Source organism: Parasteatoda tepidariorum, chromosome 10 (genome assembly GCF_982258835.1).
Source record: "Parasteatoda tepidariorum strain Cologne lab strain chromosome 10, Ptep-v5.0, whole genome shotgun sequence".
Lineage (NCBI taxonomy): Eukaryota > Metazoa > Arthropoda > Arachnida > Araneae > Theridiidae > Parasteatoda > Parasteatoda tepidariorum.
This window is the reverse complement of record NC_141764.1, coordinates 3,807,535-3,822,663: the sequence shown is the minus strand read 5'-3', so window position 1 is coordinate 3,822,663 and position 15,129 is coordinate 3,807,535. Positions and strand designations below refer to the sequence as shown.

The 15,129-nt window shown below is 32.8% G+C and overlaps 1 protein-coding gene across 3 annotated transcripts in view; it reads left to right on the top strand.

Annotated features, from left to right (window-relative positions):
- LOC147802079 (ATP-dependent RNA helicase DDX19A-like) overlaps positions 1 to 15,129 on the top strand; it is a 201,113-nt gene that overhangs the window by 20,304 nt on the left and 165,680 nt on the right. For all 3 annotated transcript variants that reach the window (XM_087153149.1, XM_087153148.1, XM_087153147.1), the window contains exon 4: positions 11,668 to 11,711. In XM_087153149.1, the coding sequence (XP_087009275.1) occupies positions 11,668 to 11,691 (24 nt within the window). In that variant the 3' untranslated portion in view covers positions 11,692 to 11,711. The remainder of the gene's footprint in view (positions 1 to 11,667; positions 11,712 to 15,129) is intronic.

Genomic DNA, 15,129 nt, shown 5'->3' with positions numbered 1-15,129 from the left:
AATTTACTATCGTGGAAATTCAGCTTTTTTGCCTTTTGGCTAATCTCATCCCTGCTATTGAAAATGAAACTATATTGAAAAATTATTAATCTAAACTTACATACTTACTTACATTGCAGAAAAGTAAAGGATCAATAGATAAATGTAAAGTATAAATAAAAATTAAGGTATCAATAGTTAGCTTTGAATAATAATGAACTAAATATTAAGCAAATCATCATACACCAAACAAAAGAGGGGATGAATGTAGAAACAGATAGGGGTATTGAGAATTTGTATATTTAAAATTTGGGTAACTTTGTGAGAGATAAGGTAAATGTTTGCCGCACGTGTTTTCTTAGTTTTCTAATATGTTTTAAAATAAACTTTTCTAAAATTAAAGCAATTCGTAGGAAAAAATAAAATAACTATTTCACAAATAAAAAAAATTAAACTTTTTCAAAAATCAAACACATTCTTTTACTTTCAACAGGTATAAAAGTTGAAAAGAAATATTAAAATTTAAAAATGAAGAAATTCAATCTTTATAATACTTTTTTATACTTTATAATAATGCAACAAAATCTTGTATTTATAAAACAATTTTCGTTATATTGAAAATGAAACTATATTGAAAAATTAGTAAGGTAAAATTATATACTTGCTACCATTACAGAAAAGTAAAGTATCTATAGATAAATCTGTGTTAACTTTAGCATAATATTTTGTTTATTATTATTCAATCAAAATACACCAAAACCGAGAGGGGACGAATGTAGAAACAGATAAGAAAATAAGAAGGAAAGGGATTGTAGAATATAGAGCAGTTTGATGTGTGGAATTTGAATTTTAAAATTTTTTTTTACATAATATATTAACTACCTTTCTTTAAAAAAACTTTTTAATAATTACCGTAAAATGGGGTAACTTTGTGGGGGGACAAGTTATTTTTTTTTCAAGCAATAGAAAACATTTTTTTTTAATCAACATGAATAAAGATTAAAATTTAAAATTAAGAAATGCAATCTCTTATGTTTTATATGTTAAAATAATAATGCAACAAAGTTTAACAAGATGTTTGGCTAATATTTTAAAAAAACTTTTTAATAATTACCGTAAAATGGGGTAACTTTGTGGGGGGACAAGTTATTTTTTTTTAAGCAATAGAAAACATTTTTTTTTAATCAACATGAATAAAGATTAAAATTTAAAATTAAGAAATGCAATCTCTTATGTTTTATATGTTAAAATAATAATGCAACAAAGTTTAACAAGATGTTTGGCTAATATTTTAATGTGAAATGCCCGAAAACTTCATCCTCTATATTAATTTAGAAGTTATTTCTATCAAAAATAACGAAAGTTTTGATTGGAAAAAATTATAGTAAATTTTAATGTTATTAGTTTAAAACGAATAATAATTGTTACATCATACTAATAAAACAAATTTGAATAATGTGGCTTTCTTATTATTCAAAGTTAACTATGGATACTTTACTTTTCGACAATGGCAGTTAGTATGTAAGTTTACCTTACTAATTTTTCAATATACTTTCATTTTCAATAGTCTTCATTTATATATACCACTTATTTTTTTAAAACAAATTTCAGTCCAAACATAGAAACTGTAAAACCAAATATACCTCCCTTCTTTCATTCGTGTATAGAATAATCTTTGAACTATAATCAAAATATCTATCAAACTTCAAATAAGTTTCCGAGGGATACCTGAAGGCTTAACTGATTTCAAATTAATGGTATTTATAATCTCCCTCATTCTAATAATGTGTGGGAAGAATTTTACCATGATAGTAATTTCTTTCTTCTATTTCAGATATTTTGTGGAAACATGTAAGGTTTGTCTGGTGTAGAAGGAAAGAGTTGTAATATTGTTTTTATGATTGAAATTGAAAAAAAAAATTAAAAATGAATAAAGTTCTAAGTATTGACATTTTTTAATTGATTCTTGCATAATTTAAAATGCAAAATACGTTTAAGGAGCCTATAGCAAAAATAACAGGGTACATAAAAAGTATGCTATTAATAAAATATTGTTTTTTTTTCTTCTAGTTACTAATAAATTTGAATTTATTTAGTGTGTAAATTAACGTACAACAAATTTGTCCTAAAATAAATCGTGTAAATTTTAATTAAATTATCTTACGTAAATAATGAATGTCTCAAATTTTACAATAATAAATTGTAAGTATGACATTGAAATTCTTGTATTTTTTTTAAAAAAAATGGTATTTCATGAAAGTGATATTCATGATAATATTTGTAGTTAATGACAATAAAATTCTGAGACATTATTGCTTAGACAAGTCAGACATTATTTATTATATATTTTTTAGGCTAAATTTTAAAAAAAAATTAGAATTGATTTGATTGATCTAATGGTTCTGATGTTATAAATATTTTGTGACTAAAAGGTAAGTCACAATTGCATATTTCATACATTAAATCCTCATTTCTTCTAAACAATTGTTTCAAAGGACTATTTTATGAGATTAAGCATAAAAATTTAAATTAGAAGAAAAGCCTCACTTGTCTAGATAGCAATGTCAGTTGCATAAAGTGGTATAAGTCAAAGTAAAAAAAATTTTCTTTCTACGATGGAAACTTTTATAACTTTTTGAATTGCTAAAGTATTAAGTCAGACAGCTTGGTTTTATTCGATTTAACGTACACGATACCTCACTTGCCTAGCTAGCAATGCTAGATACGTAAATATGGATAAATAAACTTTACGTTTATACATAAAACATAAATAACTTCTGTAATATTAGTCACTCGATTCAACGTAAAAACATACTAGATAGTATTTAATTCTATCCTCCTTTTACCCCCTTATCCCTTTAGAGATGCAACATGGAATTTATTTACATCTTAATGTCATTTTCATATAATGAGCAAGAAATCCTTTTTATACTATGCAGTTCCAGTAATATGGGAGTGTAGTGTTCAGAATATTTATTTGTAGCTGAATAAAGACTTTTAAAATGCACAAATTTAAACGAATATCAATCAATATTCTACAGCGTCTGTGATTTCATGTTCCTCCTTTTAAAAAAAGAAATTGAAAAAGAATGAGATAATAGGATCACATGAAAAAAATAAAATGTAATTTAAAAGTTAAGATATGCAACAAAATATGGTAACCGCTACCAACAAACGTTTTGGCAATTCAGCAACCCTATCGACAACTCTGCGAAATTGCCTTAAGAGTTGAGGTTCCGCTTATGGTTGCTCTTATTTTTCCCTTGTGTGATATCCGCTTAAGACACATTTAATTTATAATTATTTTGAAAAAATAATATCGTTGTAAATACTATTTCAACATATTTGTTTTTTAGCGAACTCAAAGTGATAAAAAATCACTCATATTCTGTCAGAAAATTATTCCTCATAATTAGTAAGAAACTCCCTAGAATAAAACATATGCAGTCGGACCTCTATTTAACGAGGTCGCTAAATCCCGATAATGAGTTCGTTATAAGGAAAATTCGTTAAATAGAAAAATCACCTTTTGAAATACTTAAACGACTCAAAACGCATTTTAAATTCATAAACACTAGGCATAATTAAAAAAGCAATTGATAAATTTTTATCTGGTAAACTAGTATCTACTGTTTATTTCATAAATCTTAACCATAAAATAAATCTGCATGGAAAGCAAGAATATAGCAAAACATAATCTAGTGTTATACTATCATTCTGCATACATTTTCAACTAAAAAAAAAAGCTAAATTTATGTATAAAACTATAGCTGCATCTATTAAAGAGTAATTTTAAACATACATTACCACATGCGTTCATATAAGTTTAATGGCTACTGATAAAATCAGTTAATTTTATCTGCGTTTTTCGTTTGAAATGCAAACAAAAAGGGATTTCATTGCTTTCTCTAAAAGTTAAGCGGCTTCAAAAATCAATTCAAGGTAATTTCCCCTATAAAATGCGTTAACAAGTTTAAAATGTTCTGAAATATTTTGGGAAAGTAATGGATCTCGAAGCAAGTGGATCTCGAAGAAAAGTTCGAAAGTTCGCAGAAAATTCACTTCGCTATTTGGAAGTTATTTTTCGAAGAATTTTCCAAAATGTTCTTGGTTTTTCGAAAAAATTCGCAAAAGAGAGAAATTCGTGATGGAAGTTCGCTAAATAGAAGTCCGGCTGTAGTTCTAATTCAATAGAAATTATGTCACTGCCTTTTTTTTTAAAAAAAAAAAGCTAAATTTTATGCTTACTGAAAAAAACATCCTCTTAGTATAAATACAATATTAATAGTGTTTATCCATATATAAAGGTATATACCGTATAATAAAGGTATATTTACCAGATATTAAAGGTATGTACTTTTTTGTTTTACTATATACAAAGGTATATCTACCGTCTCCTCGGCGAGAAACAGGAAAGGTCTTACCTTCATTTTGACAAAGCAAATGAGACTCATATTTATTTATTTATAAATGTTTTCTAGCTTATCGATAAAATATGAAAGGAAAAATAAAAATATGAACTAAAATTATTATTTAATTATAAATAAAAACTTTGAAAACACATTTTTTTTCAAGCTCTTAAAATATATCAAATGGATTATTTCGAAAACAGGTTGATCTTAAAAGCATTCAGTTTATTTATTAAATCTTAAAGTGTTTAGCTGAATTAAGAAAAGGCACACTAAAAAAATTAATAAATAATGGAGCGTTCGTAAACTCGAAAGATGTTAAGGCTCAATGTTGGAAGGCTCTCAACGAAGAGATTCTTGTAAATAACATGGTCACAACTTCTAAATTTAATATTTTTACTTCTGAAATCTCAATTGAAATTTTTTTTGAGCAATATAAACACGCCTGCATGTTTTCCTTCTAACTTTGCCCCATTTTCCTTTTAACTTTGCCTTTCCTTTTTTGAAATTGCCCACAAAAAGAAACTAACGTATGAAAAATACCGAATTTAAAAAAGTGGTAGTAAATTTATTTGTATTGTTCACATTAACGTTAAAACAAATGTTACAACTTTCATGATTAGAAAAATAAATTCGAATAATGAAATTTTTTCACTTTTTTACCGTCTCTTAAGAAGACGCTAGGCTAGGAATGAGTTAATACATTTGACAAGATTAAAGATAAATGAATTCAAATAAAAAGTTAAGATTCTTTTTGCTGATCTTATGAAAATAACTGAAACTTTTATTTTCAGAATGTAATACTACAGTTCTAATCATAAATACCTATATTGAGTAATACATTACGGTGCGTAAAGCTGCTTCATTTATTTTATAAAAATGCTGATATTGAAGCAATTATGTTTTTATCATGTATCTTTTTGGGAGGAAAAAGAAAGTTTCCGAAGATTATAATGCTGAGAGCTAACTGTTTTATGAACTAAAACTAATTAAATATTCTAATTTGACATATCTGGATTAGCTGCTCCCTTCTTCCGTGGGCCGTAGTAAAATTATCAAACGTTGACTGGACCGTGATGATAAAAAGGTTGAGGAACACTGCTATATACTAGTTAATTGGTATTGAATAAATGTAGTGGTAGCTACGATACATTACTCTCCCACCAGAATTTTATTTGGGATAGAATTCTATGAATAGATATCAGTGTACGATTTATTGCTGTTTTTAAGAGAGGCCGGGAGTGCTGTATTAAGATCACCAGATTTTGATCTGTGATTTAAAGAGCTATGTTAAGATCACAGTTGTGTGCGTGATCACTCATCTGTTGCTATTATCAGTGTTTACAGCTCCCCGTTGTGTGTAATCGACACCGAGCAGCAGAAGCGCGAGAAGGATAACGTTGCAATCACAAATAGAAAGTCAACTGTTCACTGTGTTCCATGTTCAAATCAAAGTGAATGCGACTGTCAAGATAGGCGTGTTCCGTTCATGTCCGAAGGCGTCCAATGCGAGGAGTATGTTAACGAAAGTTTCAGAGTTGTCTATCGAAACGAACCTTTAGATAGAATCGAGTTAACATGTTTTATATACTTGAGAATAGGAATTGAATTATTGGTACAATTGTTTAAAAAAATTTGTGTTGGAAAAAAAGCTTCTATGAAACACATTTTTTTTCGCTGATGGTAAATGATTTCAATACTTAATTACACTGGTTATCATAAATTAAGGAAAAATCACAAAAATAGCGATAACTCTTTCAAAAGTAAGCCAAACCGTGCAAAATTTGCATATGTTGTCCACTAAGAGTAGCTGAGTAAAATTGCAATATGCAAATTAGTGGCGCTGCACTCGGCTTACGTCATCTGCCTGGAGCATAAAAGTCCAAGTTTGAGAGAAAGCACACAAATTTTACTGTGATTGCGACATTGAAAATCTGAGATAGCCAATTCGTAATAATGACCTCTAGGCATCATTTGCCTGAAGAACTACGATGGAGAGCCATCGGGAGACTAGAGGCAGGGCAGAGTCAATCAGAAGTGGCCAGATGGCTAAATGTGAGTCCATCTGTGGTTCATAGACTTTGGAGGCAATTTCAAACCACAGATTCGGCATCTAGGAGGTTCAGTCAAGGACGGCCAACTGTTACGACCAGTGCCGATGACCGATATTTGACATTAAGTGCACGCAGGAATAGAACCGCTACTCCGACACATCTTAGATCCTCTCTTGCTGCAGCCACCGGAAGGTTGGTGTCAACGTCAACTGTGCGCAGAAGGCTCCACGAAGGTGGTCTGTATGCGAGACGACCAGCCATTTGCGTGCCGCTCACATCACGCCATAGGAGAGACCGTTTGCAGTGGGCCCGACAACATGTCCACTGGACGTCAGATCAATGGAGGCCTGTTCTCTTTACGGATGAGTCCAGGTTTAGTCTAGAAAGTGACAGTAGACGTTATTTGATATGGAGAGAACCTGGGACCCGTTATCATCCATCAAACATCCGTGAAAGAGATGCATACGGAAGAGGCAGTGTCTGTGTTTGGGGAGGCATATCCTTAGGAGGGCGCACATACCTCCATGTCTTTCCAAGGGGAACCGTGAATGCTCAGGTTTATCGAGACAACATCCTTGATGCTTATGTGCGCCCATATGCCGGGGCAATTGGTGATTGCTTCCTGTTACAGGACGATAATGCAAGACCACACAGAGCTCGCATTGTTGATGATTATCTTCAACAGGAAACAATTACTCGCATGGAGTGGCCAGCTCGATCCCCGGACTTGAATCCTATCGAGCACGTTTGGGATGCTCTAGGGAGGCGTGTATCTGCCATCAATCCGCCCCCTCAGACCCTTGCCACGCTTGCAACTGCTTTACAAGAGCAATGGCTCTCACTTCCTATTGAACTGATAGACCGCATAATTGAAAGCATCACACATCGCTGTTTGTGCTGTATTGCTTCTAGAGGCAATCATATTCCATATTAAAGGTACTTTTTCTATTGCAAACCGATACTTCCAATTTGTTTATTTTATACATGTGCTAATTTCTATACTACTATTAATGTCTGATAATTTCTTTTTATGTTGTTTAATACCTTACTATGTGTTGTATATTGTGGGTAAGTTTCATAAAATTCCATGTGTAATTTCTTGAGTTATCGCGATTTTTGTGAATTTTCCTTAATTTATGATAACCAGTGTATATTTTAATTATCAGAGTTCAACTAAATTCTGTAACAAGACAAAAAAATTTGCCTCCTAAATTTCTTATTAAAAATTTTTTGTTTACTTATTAAAAATGGAAGATTTTTAGAGCAAAATATATTTCAAATTTTACTATTCCAAATTAGCTTTATGTGAGGATATAGGAAGCCTATGCTCACGCACAAAGGCTTTTCATTACCCAACCCGCTAAATTTTTTTCTAAAATAAAAAACCTGCTATTTGTTTTTTTTTAGCGAAAACACTTCTTTGCTAGGTAAATTAATTTTTTAAATTTTATTTTACAGCCGGCGTTGAACAGCCGACTCAATTTTTTGGGCTATCCATTACGACTACCAATGTTCAACTTCTTAGCCTTGTAACTTTGAACTCATTCCAGAAGACAAAAGAACTACTGGGTCAAGCTTTGGGGGGAAATTTTGCCTTTGTGAAGGGCTTTTAAATGGAACTAAACCGCATTTGCGTTACATAGAGAGGAAAACCACCCACGGTTAGCCTGATGGCTAGGGGTACAAGGGGGTTTTTCCTCATAGTTTAAGCTCTTTATAGAAAATGGCTAGTAATCATCCAAACGTTTTCGTTAGCCAATGATCTGAAACAAGATTCGTGTTAAAAAAATTAGGGCTTAATTGTGAAATTGGCTACCACAAAACTAAATCTTACCTCCTGGTGTTAGTTCACTACGAGAAAATATTAGCCTATTCCAGAGGTCGCCAAAGTGGTCTATATAGACCCCTAGGGATCTATGTAACAAAAGCGGGGATCGATCTGAGCCGGGGGGTCGATCTTAATCGGAAAGATCGATTGGGGGTCGAAGAAAAAACAGCTCTTAATAGCCGGTTTCAGTCACGTAAATTCAATCTTAACTAAGTACAGAAATAAATTAAATGTGGAGTTTTGAGGGAATTTAAGATTAAAATTGACAAATTTGGAACCCAATATAGCGAGCCTTGCAAAAAAACACCAGACACACCCATCTCATTGATTAAGAAGCAATAAATCTGTAGTTACTTCACTTATTTTTTCATAAAATTATTGTTACATAATGTACTATTACTTTAATAAATGTTTAAAATCATAAAATAAATGTACAAACATAGTATCTAATAGTTTTATTTTAATTAACAGAAAATTACTTTTATGGGGGTCGATGGAGATTTCGAAAAATTATATAGGGGTGGGGTCGATGATCGAAAAAGTTTGATGACCCATGGCCAACTCTAACCAAACGAAACTTTTTAGCCAAAAAGATTACCCAAGTCAAAATTTTTGATGGTTTTCCCTTGATGGACCAACATAATCATGATGATAACCATCAATAATTCCATCATCTATAACCATCAATAATACCATTCTATTTTTTTGTTGGTAACCAACATAAGTAAAAATCACCTCAGTGTAGAAATTCTGATCGATATATGATGGTCCAACGTAAGAATAGCAATTTGTTTTGATGGTTTGTTCATCATAGTTTCTATCATAGTTCCTAAGAAATCAAATGTTGTAACGATCATGAACAGCCATCATCCTAATGTAGGAATTCGGACTGATTTATTCGGACCAACAAGAAAAAAAAACAAATTGTTTTGATGGTATTTTCCTGAAAACAGCAAGAATTCCCTTTAAATCATAATTAAAATGTATAGTTAGAACCATCACGGATCATCATGGGTGGCTAATCCACGAGAATCAAACTTCTCTTGACCATCACAGAATTAAAGTACCCACCATAGTATTTAAGTTAACCATCATAGTAGAACTTTCCATCATGGAATGATGGAAGTTTGTTGGCATATTAAAAACCATGGTGACCATCAAATGATGTTGGATCAGCAGGATTCGCACTGAAACCATCAAGATGTTGTGAGGGGACCATCAAGAAGTTTGACTTGGGTATGGCCAAAAAAACGCTTGGCTAAATTTTGACCAAAAACGACAGTTTGAGTTTTGCATCAAATTTTAGGATTGTTGTAGGGAAGTGGTGTTAAACCACACGCCTGTATATAAACATGTTTTAGTTCTCATAGATCAGAAAACTAGAAAATTTAATTTTGCTTCAAAACTTTCGCTCAAATTTAAAAAAAAAATTTATTCCCTCCTAACAAAAAAATTTTACCCTATTCGCCAAAAAAAAGTAGTGACTAAAACAAGCTATGTTTGTTCACTAAAATATCACAATTTAAGAGTTTAACTTAAAAATGTTAGTCCAAAGAAAGTTTTTTTCAGCCTATTATCAAATTTATATTCTGAATCAAAATTTGGCTAATTTTGATTTAGGAACAACAAATTGAACTTTGCCCCAATGAAGGAAATCGTTAGCTTCTTCCACATAACGGAAATTCTTGTAGTCTCCTTATCCACTAAAATAAAGTATGGAAAAAGCGAAATTAGCAAATATCTAACCAAAAAAACTTTTAAGTTTAAATTTCGCCTTTAAATAAGATCATTGAATTAATTATCTTAATAAATTGTGGGGGCCCCTATTAGGCCTATAATTATTTTCCCTTGTAGGGTACACTAGTGTCTGGTAATATAGTACGTGATCCAATTTGAATAGTATGGGCCAATATAAAGGTGACATATAGGGCCTTGTTGTTATACAGAAAGTTGTGTCAAAAGCAAATTATGGCTAATTGGTAAAAGTTGGTAACCCGAAAAGTTAATTTTTCTTACAAACCTGAGCCCATTGAAGAAACTGTTAACCAACCCACAAAAATCGATAATTGCTGAAATCAAGTTAGCTAATTTTTGATCAAAAAATTCAAGTTTTGCTTACAAAACTTAGCGAAACGAATAACTAGATTAAATTCAAGTCCCAAAAGTGTTTGTTAACTCAGTCTTAAATAGTTAGAGCTAAAAAATATTTAACTAGAATAAAAATAAATCTTATAATTTTTATAATTATATTTTTATTTAGTTACATTTCTATTATGTGTTATAATTTTTCACTCAAAATTCAATACTATTGTATAAAATGGTTTGGCCATCTAAAGTATTTGTTAATCAACTCTCGGTTACCTTAAGGCTGTGGTAATAAACCATTGATATCAAATCTCAATGATAATAAATGTTTCATTCATAGAATTAAGGTTATGAGGATATAACAGGTTAAATTCTCTTCAAACCATTTATTCAAAATATTTGTATAACATAAGCAAACGAATAAGCATTATTATCAAACTTAAACATTATGCTGTCGTTATGCGACCAAGCTAACTAGTAAAGAGAGTATAGTTTTTCTATGCAAAGAACTCCCCTAGCCATTCGTCTGAAGAGGTGGCGGTGACTATAGTTATGAGGTTTAACTATTTCAAGTATGTGGGTCATTATTTAAGATAGGTTTTGAATCAGGTCGATGAGAGAAAGGGAACCAGGGAGAAAAGACGCCCTTCACTTCGAGGTGCACTTCTTGTTTCCATTGTAGCAGACGGCCGTAGGCTTCGTGGCGAGGGGAGTTATTTCTATTGTCAAACTATAAGTGCCAGTTCTTCATCTGACAGAGGATGTTTATCACAGGGTTGCCTTTGCCTCAAAACCTTTACTCTAGCCGTGATGGCTCAGGGGATAGAGCGTTCGCCTTCCAATCAGGTGAACCGGGGTTCGATCCCGGCGATGACTGATAGATACGAATTCCGCATCCGGCTTGCACCGACCACAGTGCTGACGTGAAATATCCTCAGGGGTAGACGGATCATGGGCTAGAGTCCCCTTGCCGTCATGTTAATCGTGGGAGGCTTTCGTGGTCTTCCTCTCCATGTAACACAAATGCGGGTTAGTTCTATTAAATAGTCCTCCACGAAGGCAAATTTCTCCCAATATTTGATCCAGGAGTTCCCTTGCCTTCTGGATCGGGTTCAGTGAAAATTACAGGCTAAAACTGGTGAGAGTGGTGAGCACTGCAAAGGAACAAGTTAATAAATTAAGAAACAAAATATTTTTTTGTTTAGGATCTTAAAATGCAACTTTTCAATTATAAATGCATTTTTTTAGTGTGCAGTTCAGACTGCTTTTTTGAGGTATTGTTGTTCTACTATAGCACCTATTTTTGTTATAGGAAAGAGTTAATCCAGCTGTATAACGTAGTGCAACAAAATATAGGTAAGAATATAATTCTCATTTTTTATTTATTTGGAAACCTTTGCTTGTTTTGACCAAAAATTTAAATTTTTCAATACCTGTTTCATTTTTTTTTTCAAAACTGCAACACAAATGGATAACTACTATTGCTATTAACATGAATTCTGATTTACAGTTCACAAAGAAATAATAAATGGACTACAATAAATAATTTTTGATCTAATGAGTGGATCTTTACTCTCTTGGTCTCAATCTGAATGATTCGAGGGGGTAACTTCAAACATGCTAATTAATTTGTTCAAGCGATATTTTAAGTTACGAGATCAGCACAAAAACACACTTTCTTTGAACTAACATATCGTTTGATTTGAATAGGAGGTAGCCGCAATCTGAGAAAGAAAGTCCTAGGGCTGAAGAGTGGTCGTGATTTTGTACCCCTCAATGTTAATTTTTTTTTGTGCATTTTATCATAACTTGACAACGTTTCAAGCGAATTGAAAGATTTTTCAAACAATTATAAACTTTGTTTTTCAATAAATAATTTCAACCGAAGTAAAACCTTTAGTAAATATTTGTTATATATTTTTATTTTATTCAGTGATGGTAAAAAAAAAATCAATTCTAAGGTACGCAATTTGAGCAACATTTCAACGAATGCAACTTGAAATGGAGAATTATAAATTCTGAGCTAAATCGACTGAATAGTTCCTGAGAAATCAATTTTTAAATATAAGACTTTTTCAAGCAATGCGACTTTTTCAAAATTCAATCGCTCAGGAACTATTCGACCGATTTTCTTTTTCACCATTCAAAATTGAATTATTTAAAATGATATAAAAAAATGTATGTATCTTACTATTCGAAATTTTTTCATCATATCTATAATTTTCATAATTTAAAGTACTCGTTGCAGTGTGAAAAATAATTTGCTGTTTCGTTAGCGATAAAAATATTTAATTTGTGTCCATTTTGGGAGTAAAAATACTGCTGAGAAACTGGTGAAAATTAGTTGGTTAAAACTGGTGAAAAAGACTGGGGAACATTGCTGTTTAAAATGGGTGAGAGTATCGAGCACAGCACACTCCCCCCACATGTTTCACTTGCTATACTTTTTTTGGAAAACGCACAGTTCTTCCAAATATTTTTTTTGGCTTCCTAAATTACATGAGTACACCGTATTTCACTCATACAGTCTTAGATATTCCAAACGGTTGTAGGAATTCACTTTCAAGGAAGGAAGGTTTCACGCATCTATAGTTCTTTCCCCAGGAGACCCCCTTCATCACGGGGTATCCGACAATACTATTTCTCTATTTTTGGGAGAAGGGTGTGAACAATTCTGAACAAGGTTGCTATTTGGCGATCGTATGACTAAAATATTTATTTCACAATCTTTAGATACATTTTTTTAACATTTAATATTTCATAAATTTCATATTTTTCGATTTTGAGTGAATAGTTTGTCCTTTTTGAGATAAATATATTTAATTAGCTAGAATAAGGAAAGGTATAATAGCAGATGATAAAGCGAAGTAAGTGACTGAAAAAGAATTCGCTGTTTGCGCATTAAGGGTTGTTTCAATTTCAAGCGCGGAGACGTTTCTCCTCTTACTTCCCGCTCTGAAATGGGAGGTGGAGTCAAGTGCAAACTCCGAGGAGGTGGAGTCAAGTGCAAACTCTTGGTGAACGAAGTAGAGATTGTTGACCTCTAATAATCAACATCAAAAATTTTATCAGTTCGCTGAAGCACTTAAAAAGGTCAATCTAAAGGAACCTGCAAAAGGTTCATTCCTGATGAAGACGTGACTTTTAAGGCTGGATGCGCTCACTTTTTAAACTGTCAGGAAGCTGAAAAAGTTCTGATGGTAGAGAAATGTTTCTGTAAATAATAGACAAATTGGATTTGGGGCGAGTTCATTGGAGTAGAATCGAAAAATTCAACAGGCATGCAAAGTGTTATTCTGCAGACGAGCTCTGCAGATGGTGACTGTAGAACTGTAGACCAACGGTTTTGTGGCATAACTATAACTACGTTTATTAAGCATCAATTCACTGTATGACATATTAACTCGATTCAATCTTGAGGTACTTTTGACAGATGAAGGTTGACATTGTCGATTTCTACTTTCCATACATTTGTGACCTTCAGGCTTGCTATGAAGAAGCATACTTTGATGTATGGTACACATTAAAAACTTGACTTTCTATTTGTTACTGAGTTATCGTCCTCCTCACGCTGTTGCTTCTCCGTTTCTTTTTTGCACAACGTGATGCTGCACACACTAGACTGTTAATAGCAACACAGGACAGACCACATACACTACCATGAACTTAAAACAACTCTCACCACAAATGCTCAAAATTCGGTAAACTTAACACAGTCTCCCGGTCTTTGGTAAATAAGGCAACTAGGAGTATCCATACATTGAATTCTATCCCTGATAAAACTTTGGTGGCGGAGTAGGATGGCATAACGACCACTACAATTGTTATACATCAATTGACTAGTATATAAGACAAGCTAACTTGTACCTTTTAATAGATAAAGGTTGGCATTGTCGATTTCTACTCTCCCTACAGTCTGTACTGTAGGCCTTGAGTGCAGCTTTCAAGGGTCAGCGCCATCGTTCTATAATTCCATTAATTTGAGGATGGTAAGGTGAGGATCAAACTCTTTTGATGCCCATGAGATGTGCTGGAGTTTTGAAGGGTCTGCTCTCGAACTGGCGACCCTAGTCGGTCGTTATCACTGAAGGTGATCTAAAGCGGACAGTCCCGCAGAGGACTGATCGTACAGACACGGTTCCCAGTAGAACAGAGAATTCAAGCATCACTGTCTGCGGTCAGTAAGTTGGTGGGTGACCACTTTGATCAGCATGCGTAGGGACTGAGGGTGCACGGTATCGGTCTCGCTAAACTGTTCTACCGGAAAGCGCTCGACTTCACGCACAGGACGTTAGACTAGCAAAGCGGAAGAACCATCCCCTCTACAGAGGATCAAAATTGTGATGGCATGTCTTCGGATCATCCTCAGGGATGTTTTCCTGACCATCGCCAATAGCCCATTGCGCAGCTCTGGTGCGATTTAAATAAAGTACCTACCTACCTTACAAAGGGGGCTATACAGGCTTTAAAGAAAGCCTCCGCTACCCTCTCTGCTGTATTCAGAACAGCTTCCATCCATCTAGTATATCTGTCGATCATCGTTAAGCAATATGAAAATAAATCCGTTAGATGATGGTAATATGTCAATGATATCAAGATGAATATGGTCTAAGTGTTTGGACTTTATTGGGAAAAGAAAAAAAATAGGGGATTTAGTATGCCTTATGATTTTTGACATAGAATGCAGTGACTAGACCACGTATTGCAATTTCTAATTAAGTAAGGCTAAATAAATCTATTACAAATTAATTTATTAATTGCTTTTGTACCGGAG